The sequence below is a fragment of the Glandiceps talaboti genome, chromosome 7, assembly GCF_964340395.1.
Source record: "Glandiceps talaboti chromosome 7, keGlaTala1.1, whole genome shotgun sequence".
NCBI lineage: Eukaryota > Metazoa > Hemichordata > Enteropneusta > Spengelidae > Glandiceps > Glandiceps talaboti.
Genome location: NC_135555.1, coordinates 24,144,632 through 24,159,976, shown reverse-complemented (window position 1 = coordinate 24,159,976; position 15,345 = coordinate 24,144,632). Strand labels below are relative to the sequence as shown.

General features: G+C 35.0%; 1 protein-coding gene across 3 annotated transcripts in view; it reads left to right on the top strand.

The window, feature by feature from the left end:
• Window positions 1-14,749, top strand: part of LOC144437162 (b(0,+)-type amino acid transporter 1-like) — a 58,162-nt gene extending 43,413 nt beyond the window's left edge. For 2 of the 3 annotated variants that reach the window (XM_078126032.1, XM_078126031.1), the window contains exons 5-13: window positions 924-1,049; window positions 1,788-1,887; window positions 2,699-2,743; window positions 3,124-3,247; window positions 4,368-4,471; window positions 5,462-5,558; window positions 6,498-6,647; window positions 7,931-8,099; window positions 9,849-14,749. In XM_078126032.1, coding sequence (XP_077982158.1) covers window positions 924-1,049; window positions 1,788-1,887; window positions 2,699-2,743; window positions 3,124-3,247; window positions 4,368-4,471; window positions 5,462-5,558; window positions 6,498-6,647; window positions 7,931-8,099; window positions 9,849-9,916 — 983 coding nt within the window. In that variant the 3' untranslated portion in view covers window positions 9,917-14,749. Of the gene's footprint in view, window positions 1-923; window positions 1,050-1,787; window positions 1,888-2,698; window positions 2,744-3,123; window positions 3,248-4,367; window positions 4,472-4,847; window positions 4,952-5,461; window positions 5,559-6,497; window positions 6,648-7,930; window positions 8,100-9,848 lie in introns of all 3 variants that reach the window. The other variant, XM_078126033.1, reaches the window with a different exon arrangement.
• Window positions 14,750-15,345: the final 596 nt, after the last annotated feature.

The following is a 15,345-nucleotide window of genomic DNA, read 5'->3' as shown; positions in this document are numbered from 1 at the left end:
TCTTCAGATTCAAACCCAACGGCTAGTCTCTAGACCAAAGGGTAAAGATATCTTCAGATTCAAACCCAACGGCTAGTCTCTAGACTAGGGGGGGGGGGGGGGGGGGGTAAAGATATCTCCAGATTCAAACCCAACGGCTAGTCTCTAGACCAAAGGGTAAAGATATCTCCAGATTCAAACCCAACGGCTAGTCTCTAGACCAAAGGGTAAAGATATCTTCAGATTCAAACCCAACGGCTAGTCTCTAGACCAAAGGGTAAAGATATCTTCAGATTCAAACCCAACGGCTAGTCTCTAGACCAAAGGGTAAAGATATCTTCAGATTCAAACCCAACGGCTAGTCTCTAGACCAAAGGGTAAAGATATCTTCAGATTCAAACCCAACGGCTAGTCTCTAGACCAAAGGGTAAAGATATCTTCAGATTCAAACCCAACGGCTAGTCTCTAGACCAAAGGGTAAAGATATCTCCAGATTCAAACCCAACGGCTAGTCTCTATACATTGCTGTTTGCTATTTACACTATTGACATGCTTTTCATAATGAACAGTTCCAAAGTTTGTATAACAACCACCGCATATATACAATTTGAAAATTTAGTAATTTAGTTTGTACATCAATCAATGGCCAAAAAAAACTCTAGACTTGTTGCATTTTATACATTCATTTCATTAATAGCTGATATGATAATTAAAGCAATGTAAAAGAACATAAAGAAGCCATTAGACAAAACATTTTCTGTTTTACATGTATTTAATTTAACAAGTCTAGGAAGCAAACAGGAAAACTATTATCATTGCTTAATGTCCATTGTAAGTTGATGAAATGATTGTTCTGCATTCCTTACCAATGTAAGTTGATAAAATGATTGTTCTACATATCATACAGTGTATCATTGTTTTGACTAATTTTTCTTTGCCTGCAGTTATCATTACATGGGTCAACTGTTACAGTGTCAAATGGGCTACATCTGTACAAAATGTCTTCACAGCAGCTAAACTGGCATGCATTGTTATTATCATCATGATAGGCTTTGTAAGGCTAGGTCAAGGTAAGTTCAAATATAAAGTGTAGGCATCTTGGATTGTCAACTTGCAGTGTTTGGCAAGGTTTTGAAGCCCAGGTAATGGAAAAGGGAAATCTGGTAAAAAAGCTGGCTTGGTTTCATTGTTTAATCATTTTGTTTGGAGACCCTGGTTAAAAAAATTGGAATCAGGAACTCTTGGGAGACCCTGGAAAAAATGGGGACTCTCAGAGACTATGAAAAAAAATGTAGTGGGGACTTTATGTACCAAATACTGAATTTTAGAATGACATTGACACCATATTAAGATATTACTCTATACTTTTTGTGTGAGTGTAACTCATACCTTGGTAATTATAAGATGAACAATGTTTTCAATTTGATAAAGGAAATTGAATAGAAAAAAAGAGACCTCATATCTTTATTTAGGCAACAAGAGAGTGAATATTCAGTCGCAAGAAATGATTAGTCTGGGAAAGAAAAACAACCAAAAAATCATCAAAAATCAACCCGTAAAAAATCAAATCATATTCAGCACTAACATTTTCACTGTGGTATATGTAATGCCATCAAATAGTATGGAGAGAGAAATTAATTCAGATAAGATTTCGACACTTGTATAAACAAGCTGAGCTGAATGTTTTATTTCCTTCGTTTAGCCAAAAAATGGGTCTTGAGCATTTGACATATTACTTGAATGTTCTACAAGTATATGCTATCACCTGCTCCACCCCAATACCTAGATATCTTTCTACTCTCCTACAGGTCACACGGAATATTTAACTAAAAGTTTTGAAGGTTCTTCATCCAAAGGTTTTGCCTATGCAGTAGCCTTCTATCAGGGACTTTGGGCATATGATGGTTGGTAAGTCACTTTTATAAGTGAATTTGGATTTATGATGGTTTGTAAGTCACACTGGAGAAAGCGTATAACTGTCAGATATGCTGGTTTTGTCTGCAGATGACATAAAAGATCTCTAAACATTCCCAAACTGTGTATGCATGTAATTACACTTGACTCTTGGTGCTGTCGAATAATGGGTTGGCATCTAGCTTATTAGAGACAATGGGCTGTGTCATGGGAGTCACTGGAGACATACCACAGTGGGCTGTGTCATGGGAGTCACTGGAGACATACCACAGTGGGCTGTGTCATGGGAGTCACTGGAGACATATTACAGGGGGCTGGTGTCATGGGTTTTACTGGAGACATACCACAGTGGGCTGTGTCATGGGTTTTACTGGAGACATACCACAGTGGGCTGTGTCATGGGTTTTACTGGAGGCATACCACAGTGGGCTGTGTCATAGGTTTTACTGGAGACATACCACAGTGGGCTGGTGTCATGGGACTCGCTAGAGACATACTACAGTGGGCTGTGTCATGGGACTCGCTAGAGACATACTACAGTGGGCTGGTGTCATGGGTCTCACTGGAGACATATTACAGTGGGCTGTGTCATGGGTCTTACTGGAGACATATTACAGTGGGCTGTGTCATGGGTTTTGCTGGAGACATATTACAGTGGGCTGGTGTATATGGGAAAGAGTTGAAAGTATTGAATTGTGTTAATATTGGTATGACTCTTTGAGTTGTAATGTTTTATGTTTGACATAAAAGCCAGTCATTTACAATACTATTTATTGATTGTATTGTATTCTTTTTTCCTATACAGGAATAACCTTAATTATGTGACAGAGGAAATCAAGAACCCATTCAGGTAAACTTAGAACCTAAATGTTTCATAAATTGCTTGTCATGAGGACTTGAGAGCAGGGCACCTTATTAGCTAATTTTGTGATATCTTGCAGAGTACTACGTCTTCTAATGGTACAAAGGACAGCTCAGTTTTTGTGTAAATAATCACAAGTTGATAAATAGTTGTCTATTGTTAGTTCTACTAGAATAACAACGAGATACGAATGCATGACAAAAAATCAAGTTGTAAGTATAGTTGAGGTGAAATATTAAAAAAAGAATACAAAGAACTTTGTTGGCACTGTTTGGCTAAAAATGAGAAAACATTGAAGGTAATGGTCTGTGGAAGAATGGGTAATAGTATTTGACCTTTGACCTTTCTGTTGTCTATTCCCTCTCCAGGAATCTACCATTGTCCATTATTATTGGTATACCTCTAGTGACATTGTGTTATCTCCTGGTCAATATCTCGTATTTCACAGTAATGTCACCATCTGAACTCCTTGCATCCAATGCTGTAGCAGTGGTATGTATGACGTAACACACCTACATGTTGTCATGTCGTCGCACTCATTTCTGTTACCTAAAAGCAGAGACAAAACAAAGGTTGCATGACATACATTGTATATGTATATGTGATATTTGCATGTCATAATTTCATTGGTGTATCCCCCACTTGACAGTTCAATTTTTATAGTATACAAATGTAAACACATTTTAAGACTTTCAGTTGGCAGTCAAATATTTATACTTTCAGATTTTTTTTTTTTTGACATGGACCAGTTTTCATGTATACACAATGTTATGTAACACAAGAACAATATAACCTGACATGACTTGGCCATTATATCACATGACATGAGTACAATATCACCTGACATGACATGACTTACTATATCACATGACATGAGTACAATATCACCTGACATGACATGACTTACTATATCACATGACATGAGTACAATATCACCTTACATGACATGACTTACTATATCACATGACATGAGTACAATATCACCTGACATGACATGACTTACTATATCACATGACATGAGTACAATATCACCTGACATGACATGACTTACTATATCACATGACATGAGTACAATATCACCTTACATGACATGACTTACTATATCACATGACATGAGTACAATATCACCTGACATGACTAGGTCACTATATCGCTTGACATTATTACAATGTCACATGACATGACTTAATATATCACCTGACATGAGTAAATTATCATCTCACATGACATAAATATTGTAATTTCGCATGATGCTGTATTCAAACAGAATATTGAAACTTGGGAACAATGAAGCACTTCTCTGCACATCACAGTCCACTACTATGGGTGTGAATTTGCTTTGAAATCATGTGACCCATGCAGTATCACAAGACTCACAATATCACATGATTCAAGTATAGTATTACATGATTAAATTTCACATGATTCATGTAAAACTTAAGAAATGACTCAGTGTCACATGATTCTAGTAGAGTAAAACACTTGACTTAAATACATTATCACACGGTTATTAAACTATCACATGACTGTAGTCACCCTTGGCCACTTTTGTTCCATCTTCTCTCTCCCTTTGTCATCTTGTGTTGATGTTGTTCATTGGTGATGCTTGTAGACATTTGGTGAGTGGGTGATTGAGGGCTTATCCTGGGTTATCTCCATTTCTGTGTGGTGTTCTGTGATTGGTTCCATGAACGGTACCATCTTTACAGCTGGAAGGTAGGCTCATCCATCACAGATGTGTCATGGAACTAACAACAGTGGTTTCTGCCAGACAGAAAAGCATGTAAAATTTGTAATGGTTTCCAAATACTAACTGTGCCATATTCTACAATTGTGTCCTCTCTCTGTCTTTGTATCTCGCTAATACCCAGAGCTAATTAAACCCAGCTGTACCACCAAAACACACTGTAGTGCAGTATTGCATGTATGGTATGTCACACAAATCTGCTCACATGTAGTTCTCAACTGCTTAACAAAAAGTCAGCTGCTTACAGCTCACAAAACTAAACACATGGCTGGCTGTCAGAAAATGTAGTTTTAGTTTTCAGCCAATTAACTGCTAGTTTGCACTTTGGCCGTTATTGTTTAACAGACACTAGCTGACCGTGTACTAGGAGTAATGGCATGGATAATACCAGTGTCAGTAGCTATGTCAACTTTTGGAGCTGCCAATGGAACATTGTTCACATCTGGAAGGTAGGCTTGTAGAAATGATCTAACTCGCATGATGCTGCCTTTGTAGTATCGTATTCAACATATTTTATGGCTCATTTTACTTTTGATTTATTTAATAAATGAATATGTACAGAACCAATCAGTTGGATTTGGTTGTGTTTTATGAAGTTGAGCTTTATTGTTAAAAGATGTTTACAGGATGTTAGATACTCAAGTGGTATAAATTGAATGTGGGAAGTTCTTGGGGTAATTTTTTGCAGCACATGTCACTGAAACATACAATGTAGTATTCTACTTGTTGTTACAAACCTTAGCATCACTTGCTATTGGCAGAATCTTTGCCCAAACCTGGTATTTAGGTATAAAACACTTTGATACTGGTATATATACTAAAATGTTGGGGAAAATCTAATTATGCCATTAACTGTGATACTAAATTGGTTAGGCTTAAGTGACCTGAACAAAAAAAATGTAAACTGATATAATTTGTAGATGTGATATACAATATTACTGTTTGTCCTAAATCATTAGATTGACATTTGTAGCAGCACGTGAAGGACACATGGTAGAGATCTTATCCATGGTTCATGTCAGAAGATTCACTCCATTCCCAGCTGTTGCTTTCACAGTAAGTACTATGTCAGTGAATTTAGTGGTAACAAAAATAGAAGGTAATCTCTCTTCCCTTATATTAGATTTGTATTGGGCCCTGTGTGGTATTGTTTGGGAGTTTGAATCAGATTATCAAAATCTTGATATTGTGCATACCGAACATAAACATTACTGAGTACTCCATATGATGTGAAAACAATAGAATGGATCAAAGGTGGCACTCCATATGTTTTGTTAATCTGGGTTAAAAGGAACATATGGCAAACTATCAATGACTGTATTCTAGTCAAGGACAATTTTGTCTCTATATATTGAACAAGAATTGAAAGGGTGTTCAATCATATTCCATGGTGGTATATGGAATCAATGAGAAAATTTTTTTTTTTAGTACTAGTAGTATATGCATGTAAATCTTTCCTACTTTAAGTTTAGTTTTGGTCGGGTGGATAAATAAATTTGATGGGGTGAGTATGGGGTGGATAACAAAAAATTGGTAGGGAGTGGGGGTGGATAAACAACTCGGAATGAATAGTAAGGTCAAAGATGGAAATGTTGAACTTTGACCTCAGTATTGACTAAATACAACCTATTCCAGTTATAAACTTCTCAGCCATAATTAAAGGATCTCCATATTAGGCAATGGGGTTTAATTTTTCATCATGCATGTCAGACACCTTGCAGTCTAAAAAAACTGTCTATTACACACATCAATAAACACACTTAATAATTCCCCACAATTAAAACAATCATAAATGGAAGAAGGGAAGAAGAACTATTAGAAATCAAGAATTATGTAGACAATTGTAATGAATTGTTTGAAAAGAGTGATTTCAAAGTAGACTATATGATAATCATGGTGCACACTTCCAGTGCAAATCTGCTGCCCTCAGTGGTCACACTAAATGATCCTTTATCTTTGTGCATTGACTAACCGTGTACTTTGTACTATTTACAGTCAATTCTTGCCCTACTCATGATAATTCCAAGTGATTTTGATGCATTGGTCAATTACTTCAGTTTTACTGCCTGGTTATTCTATGGACTTGTTATGATGGCACTCATTGTGTTGAGGTTCACTAGAAGGGAAGCTAAAAGGCCGATCAAGGTAAGATATTGTGGTATGGGTTGGGATGGAGTTGGGGGGGGGGGGGTGAAGTTTGGGGGTGGGGGCAAGGAGTGTTGTATGTAGACCATATGTTCAGGTTATAAAGGAACAGAATGCTGTAAAGAGACAGTTGGTATGGTTATTTTCAATGACAAATACAGTGACTTACATTGTATATAAGTCTATATCAGTTGGTATGGTTATTTTCACTGACAAATACAGTGACTTACATTGTATGCAAGTCTATATCAGTTGGTATGGTTATTTTCAATGACAAATACAGTGACTTACATTGTATATAAGTCTATATCAGTTGGTATGGTTATTTTCACTGACAAATACAGTGACTTACATTGTATATAAGTCTATATCAGTTGGTATGGTTATTTTCAAAGACAAATACAGTGACTTACATTGTATATAAGTCTATATCAGTTGGTATGGTTATTTTCAATGACAAATACAGTGACTTACATTGTATACAAGTCTATATCAGTTGGTATGGTTATTTTCAATGACAAATACAGTGACTTACATTGTATATAAGTCTATATCAGTTGGTATGGTTATTTTCACTAACAAATACAGTGACTTACATTGTATACAAGTCTATATCAGTTGGTATGGTTATTTTCACTGACAAATACAGTGACTTACATTGTATATAAGTCTATATCAGTTGGTATGGTTATTTTCACTGACAAATACAGTGACTTACATTGTATACAAGTCTATATCAGTTGGTATGGTTATTTTCACTGACAAATACAGTTACTTACATTGTATACAAGTCTATATCAGTTGGTATGGTTATTTTCACTGACAAATACAGTTACTTACATTGTATATAAGTCTACATGAGTGCACATGAAAGTATATGGATGTGAACACTAGAAACACATGGATGTGAACACTAGAAACACATGAAAGTATATGGATGTGAACACTAGAAACTCATGGAAGTACATGGATGTGAACACTAGAAACACATGAAAGTATATGGATGTGAACACTAGAAACGCATGGAAGTACATGGATGTGAACACTAGAAACACATGAAAGTATATGGATGTGAACACTAGAAACGCATGGAAGTACATGGATGTGAACACTAGAAACACATGAAAGTATATGGATGTGAACACTAGAAACACAATGCAGAATGACAAGAAGTTGTAAATATCTAGATATTTATTTCAAAATATGATGGACCATTTAAACTGTCAATCATGAGTGTTTTGATATATAGTTATAATTGCATCTTCCATTCATCTTTATTTCAGATACCTATCATCATTCCCATTATTGTACTCCTAGCATCAGTCTACCTTGTAATTGCCCCTATTATTGATGAACCAGCCCTGGAGTACCTGTATGCAACACTCTTCATTCTGGCTGGTCTATTGTTCTATGTACCATTTGTGCATTTCAAATACTCTATCCCAGGCATGAGTAAGTATGACCCAGTTATTGCAGTGTCAGATGAACTATTGACAAACTAACTCAGATACCAACCAAAACTCATCGATCTTGGCTATCAATGGACATTGATGTAATGACACTGTCAGTAGGATGGTGTCTCTAATAGTAGGTTTTCCTGCACATTCAACCTCATGTAGTGTTTACACTATCTTGATCACAGAGTGATTGTATGCACATAACCAAGGAACAGCTGTCTCCTACTTGTGTGATGTACCACATGCAACAACAATAGTTATGGTTTGTGCATTAGGTCTCAGGTCATAGAGGCTATACTACTTATATGGGTGATTAATTTATATACATGTATTGTCAAATAATTTGAATGAATGTAGTTTCAGATTCTCCATTCCTACAACAGTTAGGTAGTTGATCAAGTAATTAGGTAGTTGATAGAAAGGATGAAACTCACCATAACTTTTTTGAGGACCATGATTCATAAAATGATTAGTTGAACTTCTATACTATACTTTCCTTGGGTGGGAAGGAAGTCTGGCTACAAGTGTAGCTTGTACAACTTGTTAATAACTTCAGGGAGTCAGTAGGTACATGTTTGCCATACTGCCAGAAGTCAAAGTTGAAACCTTTTACCTGAACGAGGACCTACCCTTGTTTATCAGTGATGTATATGGTCCACCCAGGTGACTCCTTGAAATTTCACCATGGAACTTATTGAAATGAGATACTTTTGTCAGCCATGTACTTGGACATATTCATAATAATAATAATAATAATAATGTGAGTTTTTATATAGCCCTTTCCAACTTTGTGCTCAAAGCACTTTACTGTTATTACCCCTGGCACGGATCTACAGTGGCACAACAGCCATTTATACTTCCTCAACATGTTACAATAGCTGAGTTTCTGACTGAGTAGTAGATAAATGCAGTTTGAAGTTGAGATGACCCAAGGCCTCAAGTGGCATTTTAATATGGATATATAATGTATATTTTCAATGAGAATGACATCACTGAGTACACTGGCCAACTTGAGTGATACCAAATATTTAAATTAGGATCTTCACTTAGATTTGTCTCTGATGTAATTTCTGTTTATTAGTTCATTTATGAATAATTATGGTGATTCAAATAATTGAACATACATATTTATATATAATTAATCACAATGGCTACAATGCCATATGCACTATTTAATTGTTTGCAACAAGTGTATATTATTCTACAGGTGTTCTACAGTGCCATTGGCACTTTTATTGTCTGCAACAAGTGTATAATATTCTACAGGTGTTCTACAATGCCATTGGCACTTTTATTGTCTGCAACAAATGTATACTATTCTACAGATGTTCTACAATGCCATTGGCACTTTTATTGTCTGCAACAAGTGTATACTATTCTACAGGTTCTACAATGCCATTGGCACTTTTATTGTCTGCAACAAATGCATACTATTCTACAGGTTCTACAATGCCATTGGCACTTTTATTGTCTGCAACAAATGCATACTATTCTACAGGTGTTCTACAGTGCCATTGGCACTTTTATTGTCTGCAACAAATGTATACTATTCTACAGGTTCTACAATGCCATTTGCACTTTTATTGTCTGCAACAAATGTATACTATTCTACAGGTGTTCTAGTCCTTAATTTGTTGTTAAGCATAGTTTTGACATGAATGCTGAAAAGACTATGAATTGTATTTGATAATGAGATTACTATATCTTACTAACCTGTCAAAAATCATCTCTTTTTTTCTCACAGAACACTTCACAGTCTTCCTCCAACTGCTCCTTGAAGTTGCCCCCACAGAGCATATGCCATTGGGTTAAAAGAAAGACTGGACACACAAACACATCCTTACCTCAGCAGCATTAGTGCCCTTCATCATTCACAGAGTAGCAATGGAGGGTCACCTTTGAACCTTGACCTTTGTAGTGATATCATAGTTTTCTGTAGTTGAGTTTAATGTATGCACCTAGTGTTCCTCAGAACCCCATGAAAAAATGGAAAATTAAAAAAAAAATGTGTGAATTTTTATAGTTTGAATTGCAGTGTTTATTGAAACATGTAGTATATAAAATGTTACTGCATAATGTATATGTGCTTCTACTTTTTTTGATCTACATTATATCATTTATTATACCCACAGTATCAATATACAACATAGAATTGTTATTCCTAGGAATTCTATTTTGCCAATTGCAGTATATACACTGAAATTAGTATGAATATTCCCACAAAGGTAATGAGACCTACAAGGTTTCCAATTTCAGCCTAGGGATACCTACTTTGTCCAAAATAACTGCATTATGATCCTAGGGTCCAACATTTGATGAGGAACAGGCTTTTGAAGTATATACTTTTCTTTGAACTAGATTTATTTGTCTGAACTACAAGTTGACTTACTGTGAACATTTTGAATGGCTTACTGTGTGTAATGGATGTATTGTAGCAAGTAGCCCATTGGGAAGTACTAGTACTCTGGAAAATTATTAAATGTTGAAAAAGGCAATGGGCTACAAGATTTGCCAAAATTTTTATAATATGTTCAAAGCAGAGGACTTTAACTTCATTTTAAAGCCATTTTTTGTGTTGTATAACTTATATGTATTGTTATTAGCCCCAAATGAACTACTGGCTGGAAAAGGCTATTACATAGGGTTCTGTCTGTTTATGTCCATCCATCCATCCATCCATCCATCGATCCATGCATGCATTCACTCCCATATTTCTGGCATGCAGCAACTGATTTCAACCAAACCTGCCACAAAGGTGACATACTATGTGAGATGTTATCACCTCACTTTGTTGTTTCATCAAATCAAATAAGGCTGAATGGTCAAATTTGTAAAATTTCACCATTTGCACCATAGCTTTGAAAGAGTAATGTGTAGTGACACCATTCAAGTGTCTATACCCATATTATCAAAGATTAGCTTTTTTAAGACATTGATTTTGGGAATCTTCTTTAAGGGCATGGTCAAATTTGATTTATCTTCATTGTGTTTTAAGTCAAACATTTGATGATATTTTAATTACGCCTTGGGTTTCAGTATGTGGGACATATACATGTGCGACCTTGCCCTATGTAGCAAAATGGCAGCCATAATTGCGTTGATTAAGCACAGTCCATTCAAATATGTACACCCACATTGTTAGAGGTATGGTTACCATTCAGACAGACTGTTGACCTTCACCTTCAAGGTCAAACATAAATTTGTACATTAGCTTTGCCATACATCAAACCAGTTGGGTGCTATGTGTTCTATAAAGTCTTTATTTTGTGTATTATTTGGACTTCTATTCATTCTTGTATTATCCAAAGTTTTCAAGTTGATTCCCTAACTTGTTCTCTTTTCTCATTGACCAATATGAACTGAACGACATTCAGAAAATGAAATGTAGAATTATGTATTTGTTACCACAGAAACTAGAGTTTTGGGTTCAAGTCCTTCACAAACCAACTTCTAATTGTATACTAGTTAGTATATTATATTTAAAATCTATGTATTGTCATCCAAAATGAGAAGGAATGAATTTTTGTTTGCTATATTGTTGCTCATGTACATTTGTGGGAATAGAACAAACCCTATCAGACTGTAGGGAGCACTTCTAAATGTACCCAACTTAGTTTAAAGAAACAGAGGCTGATTTTTTACAACAAAAGAATGCAATGTACGTGTACTTCAGACTTCTTGTGCTTCAAATTAGGGCTGAAAGTCAGAGGTAAAATTTAGTTACCATTGGTTACCACATTTGTTGTCAGCTGTGTGTTATTAGTAGTTTCTAATGAACTGATGTAGTGACAAGAAGAAAGAAAAATTGACTCAAATGTGAAGATAGTAAAATGTGATCAGCCTCTTTTTCACACTTCAATTAGTAGAATGTATTGGTGTATGTGAAAAATTCTTGTAGGTTTGTAAGCACTTGTGTAAGTGTGCAAGATAAGGGTGATAGGGTGATATGATGAGTTTATGGAAGCTATCACCAAGCAAGGCTAATGCATATTAGTAGTAGATAGGGGAAAGTATACATGAAGGCTTAATGCTGCTGGGAAAGTGACAAGACATAGTAATGCTGCTAGAATTGATATTGGCTTAACGCTGCTGGGCATGTGTGGCTAGAAGTTGGCTCTTTAACACAGCAGTACAATGTAATGAACAATGCAAAATTAATAAAATATGCAAATTTACATAGTAACCCTTTGATTCCTAGTGAGAGTAAATTTGATTGAGTTTGAACTAGTAAGGGTTTAGTTGAATGGTTTGTTAGTACAACTGAACACATTCAGTAGTGCTATAGGTAAGGTGAAATGTCTGTCTGTGTGTCTGTGTATAAGCAACATTAAAAATCAAAAACTGCCAGACCAATTGCTGTGGTATTTGTTGGGGATATTACTTATTGTGTGTAGATGGAAAATTGCTGAACTGAAAATCATTGCATGATAGGCATTTTGGGTCAAAAATGTAATTTTTGAAGAAAACCACTTGGCACATTGATGTGAAAGTTAGTGGGGTGCAGATGTGGATGACGGATTGTTGATGACATAGTGATCCCATGGCAACAATCAAATGTTGATGTACATTGCAAAGGTAAAATCAGGGATGGATAGGAAAGATAATTGACATTCAAAAAATGTATGCAAATATGCCTAACAACAAGACCACACCCATAGCAACAGCCTAATGATAGTGTATATTGCAAAGGTAAAAACAGGGATGGGTAGGAAAGAGAATAAACGTTCAAAAGATGTATGCAAATATGTGTAACAACAAGACCATACCTGTAGCAACAGGCCATATTACATGGGTAACAAGGATGCATTGGCATGTGAATAAACATTTATAAAAAAAATTCACAAACTGTACAGTTGTGCTACAATGCCATTGGCGCTATTTTGAAATATCCTTATATTAAATTTAGCTGTAAGGAACTAGTTTAGAATGAATTGTGTTGAATTTATTTTTGTATCTGTTACGAAGACTATGGGCTGTTGGTTGTCAATTTTACATGTCGTCATCTCTACGTTCTTTGTAAAAAAAAAAAGAAAAAAGAATCAAGTAGGTATGTCCGAGTAACTGAACACAAGTAATAATGTGTTGTTAAAAAAGAACACAACTAAAGTTTAACTTCGTAAAATGAAATTACCTAGCTTAGGATAGACAAGCCAAGTAAGTTGTTTCTGATTGTTATAAATCAAGAGCTAGAAAAAAAGGATGTGCCAACTATTGAATTTGTAGTATAACAAAGTCCTTGCTTGACATAAAAACAAAAGAAGCATGCATGTCTGAGTATGTGGCAGTGTTGTGAGATTCCTTGCTTCTGAAATGTAGAGGTACATGTAATTATATTTTTACAGAAGCACCAAATTATGACCACAATTTTAAGAGTAATTTTTCAAAGTTGATATTTTACTACACTTCCAAGTTCCATCTTATAAGAGACAACTGCCAATAGGAATAACTTTCTAATCTTGTAGGACAAAAATTATAGTTACTATTCTCTCCAAAATTATCGGTGTTTATTTTAGAGCACCATCTTAAAAGAAATTAAAAGTGTCTCTGCTGTTGCTGTATTATACACCTTGCTAAATATTATTTTGATTTTATCTGATTCTTTTATCGATTTAGTCTTTATATCACTGATGACATTGTGTCCTTAGTCATATGAAGATAAAGAGTTGAATCCAGGGATCGGGCAACTTCAGGATTTTAATGTCTGTTGCGTAGCAACCTAAACTGTACTCAATAAATTTATATTTCTAAATTATTTTTTGAGGAGCAATTATGTTGAAAAGATAAAAGGGGAAAAGGAATAAAGTGTTACTGATAATATGAAAGAGATTGAAGACCTTATTGTTGGCATGTCCATGTATTGATAGCTACGTTTACGGTGGCCATGTTGGATTTGAAACACAACAACTGCTTATAGTTAATTTGCATAATTCATTTGAATCACTTCAAAAATATGCAAATACACTTTTGGTGTTCAAGAGTTTTGTAGATTGTGTTTGCCCAGTACTGTGTGTATTATGTCATCAGGTAAAAGATCTCTGATCTAGAATCTATGGCCATGTCCATTTCCTTCATCTTTATCCTACTTAATTCAGACAACAAGATGTACACAACAATCTGAATTAATTTGTCCATATATGGCAGCAGCTGTGTGCCATATATGGACATAGTATGATTCTTCTATGGCAACCATTTGTTCCATATGCGGGTGTTTATGAATATGCAATACTATAGAGTCATGAACAGTTGTAGCCAATTAGAATCCCTTCAAGTGCCTTTGTAATTTCATGGGTTATCTATCCCAGTCCCTCTATCACAGAGGGATAGAGGGACTGTAGTTATATGCATAGCCCATTGTCTTACTAATCAAGCAATATGTATTTATGTGTCAACACATACAGATCATGCAGATGAAAGAATTGGATGTGGCCAGTATGACAACATGTTCCTAGGCTTGTAATGACTAGCACTATTGTATTTTAATTAATTTTAATGTATGGAATTTATAACTGCCAGTCTGTATCCAAGGGAATTGATGAATTAGTCTTTGTATTCGAAAGAGTTTGTATCAAAAAGAATTATGTTCAAATTGTACTAGTGGTCAATATTAAAGAAATTTCATCTTTTTGTGTTATCAATATGTGTGTTATCTTTCATTGAGTGGTTTTAAAAAATACAGCACTTTCATAGAAATTTGATGCTGCATTTGTTGCTTTCATACTGGCATAATATATTTGTCACTTTCATACTGGCATATTTTATTTGTCGATTTCATACTGGCATAATATATTTGTCACTTTCATACTGGCATAATATATTTGTCACTTTCATTCTGGCATAATATATTTGTCACTTTCATACTGGCATAATATATTTGTCACTTTCATTCTGGCATAATATATTTGTCACTTTCATTCTGGCATAATATACTTGTCACTTTCATACTGGCATAATATATTTGTCACTTTCATACTGGCATAATATATTTGTCACTTTCATTCTGGCATAATATATTTGTCACTTTCATTCTGGCATAATATATTTGTCACTTTCATACTGGCATAATATATTTGTCACTTTCATACTGGCATAATATATTTGTCACTTTCATTCTGGCATAATATATTTGTCACTTTCATTCTGGCATATATTTGTTGCTTTCATTCTGGCATAATATATTTGTCACTTTCATACTGGCATAATATATTTGTCACTTTCATTCTGGCATAATATATTTGTCACTT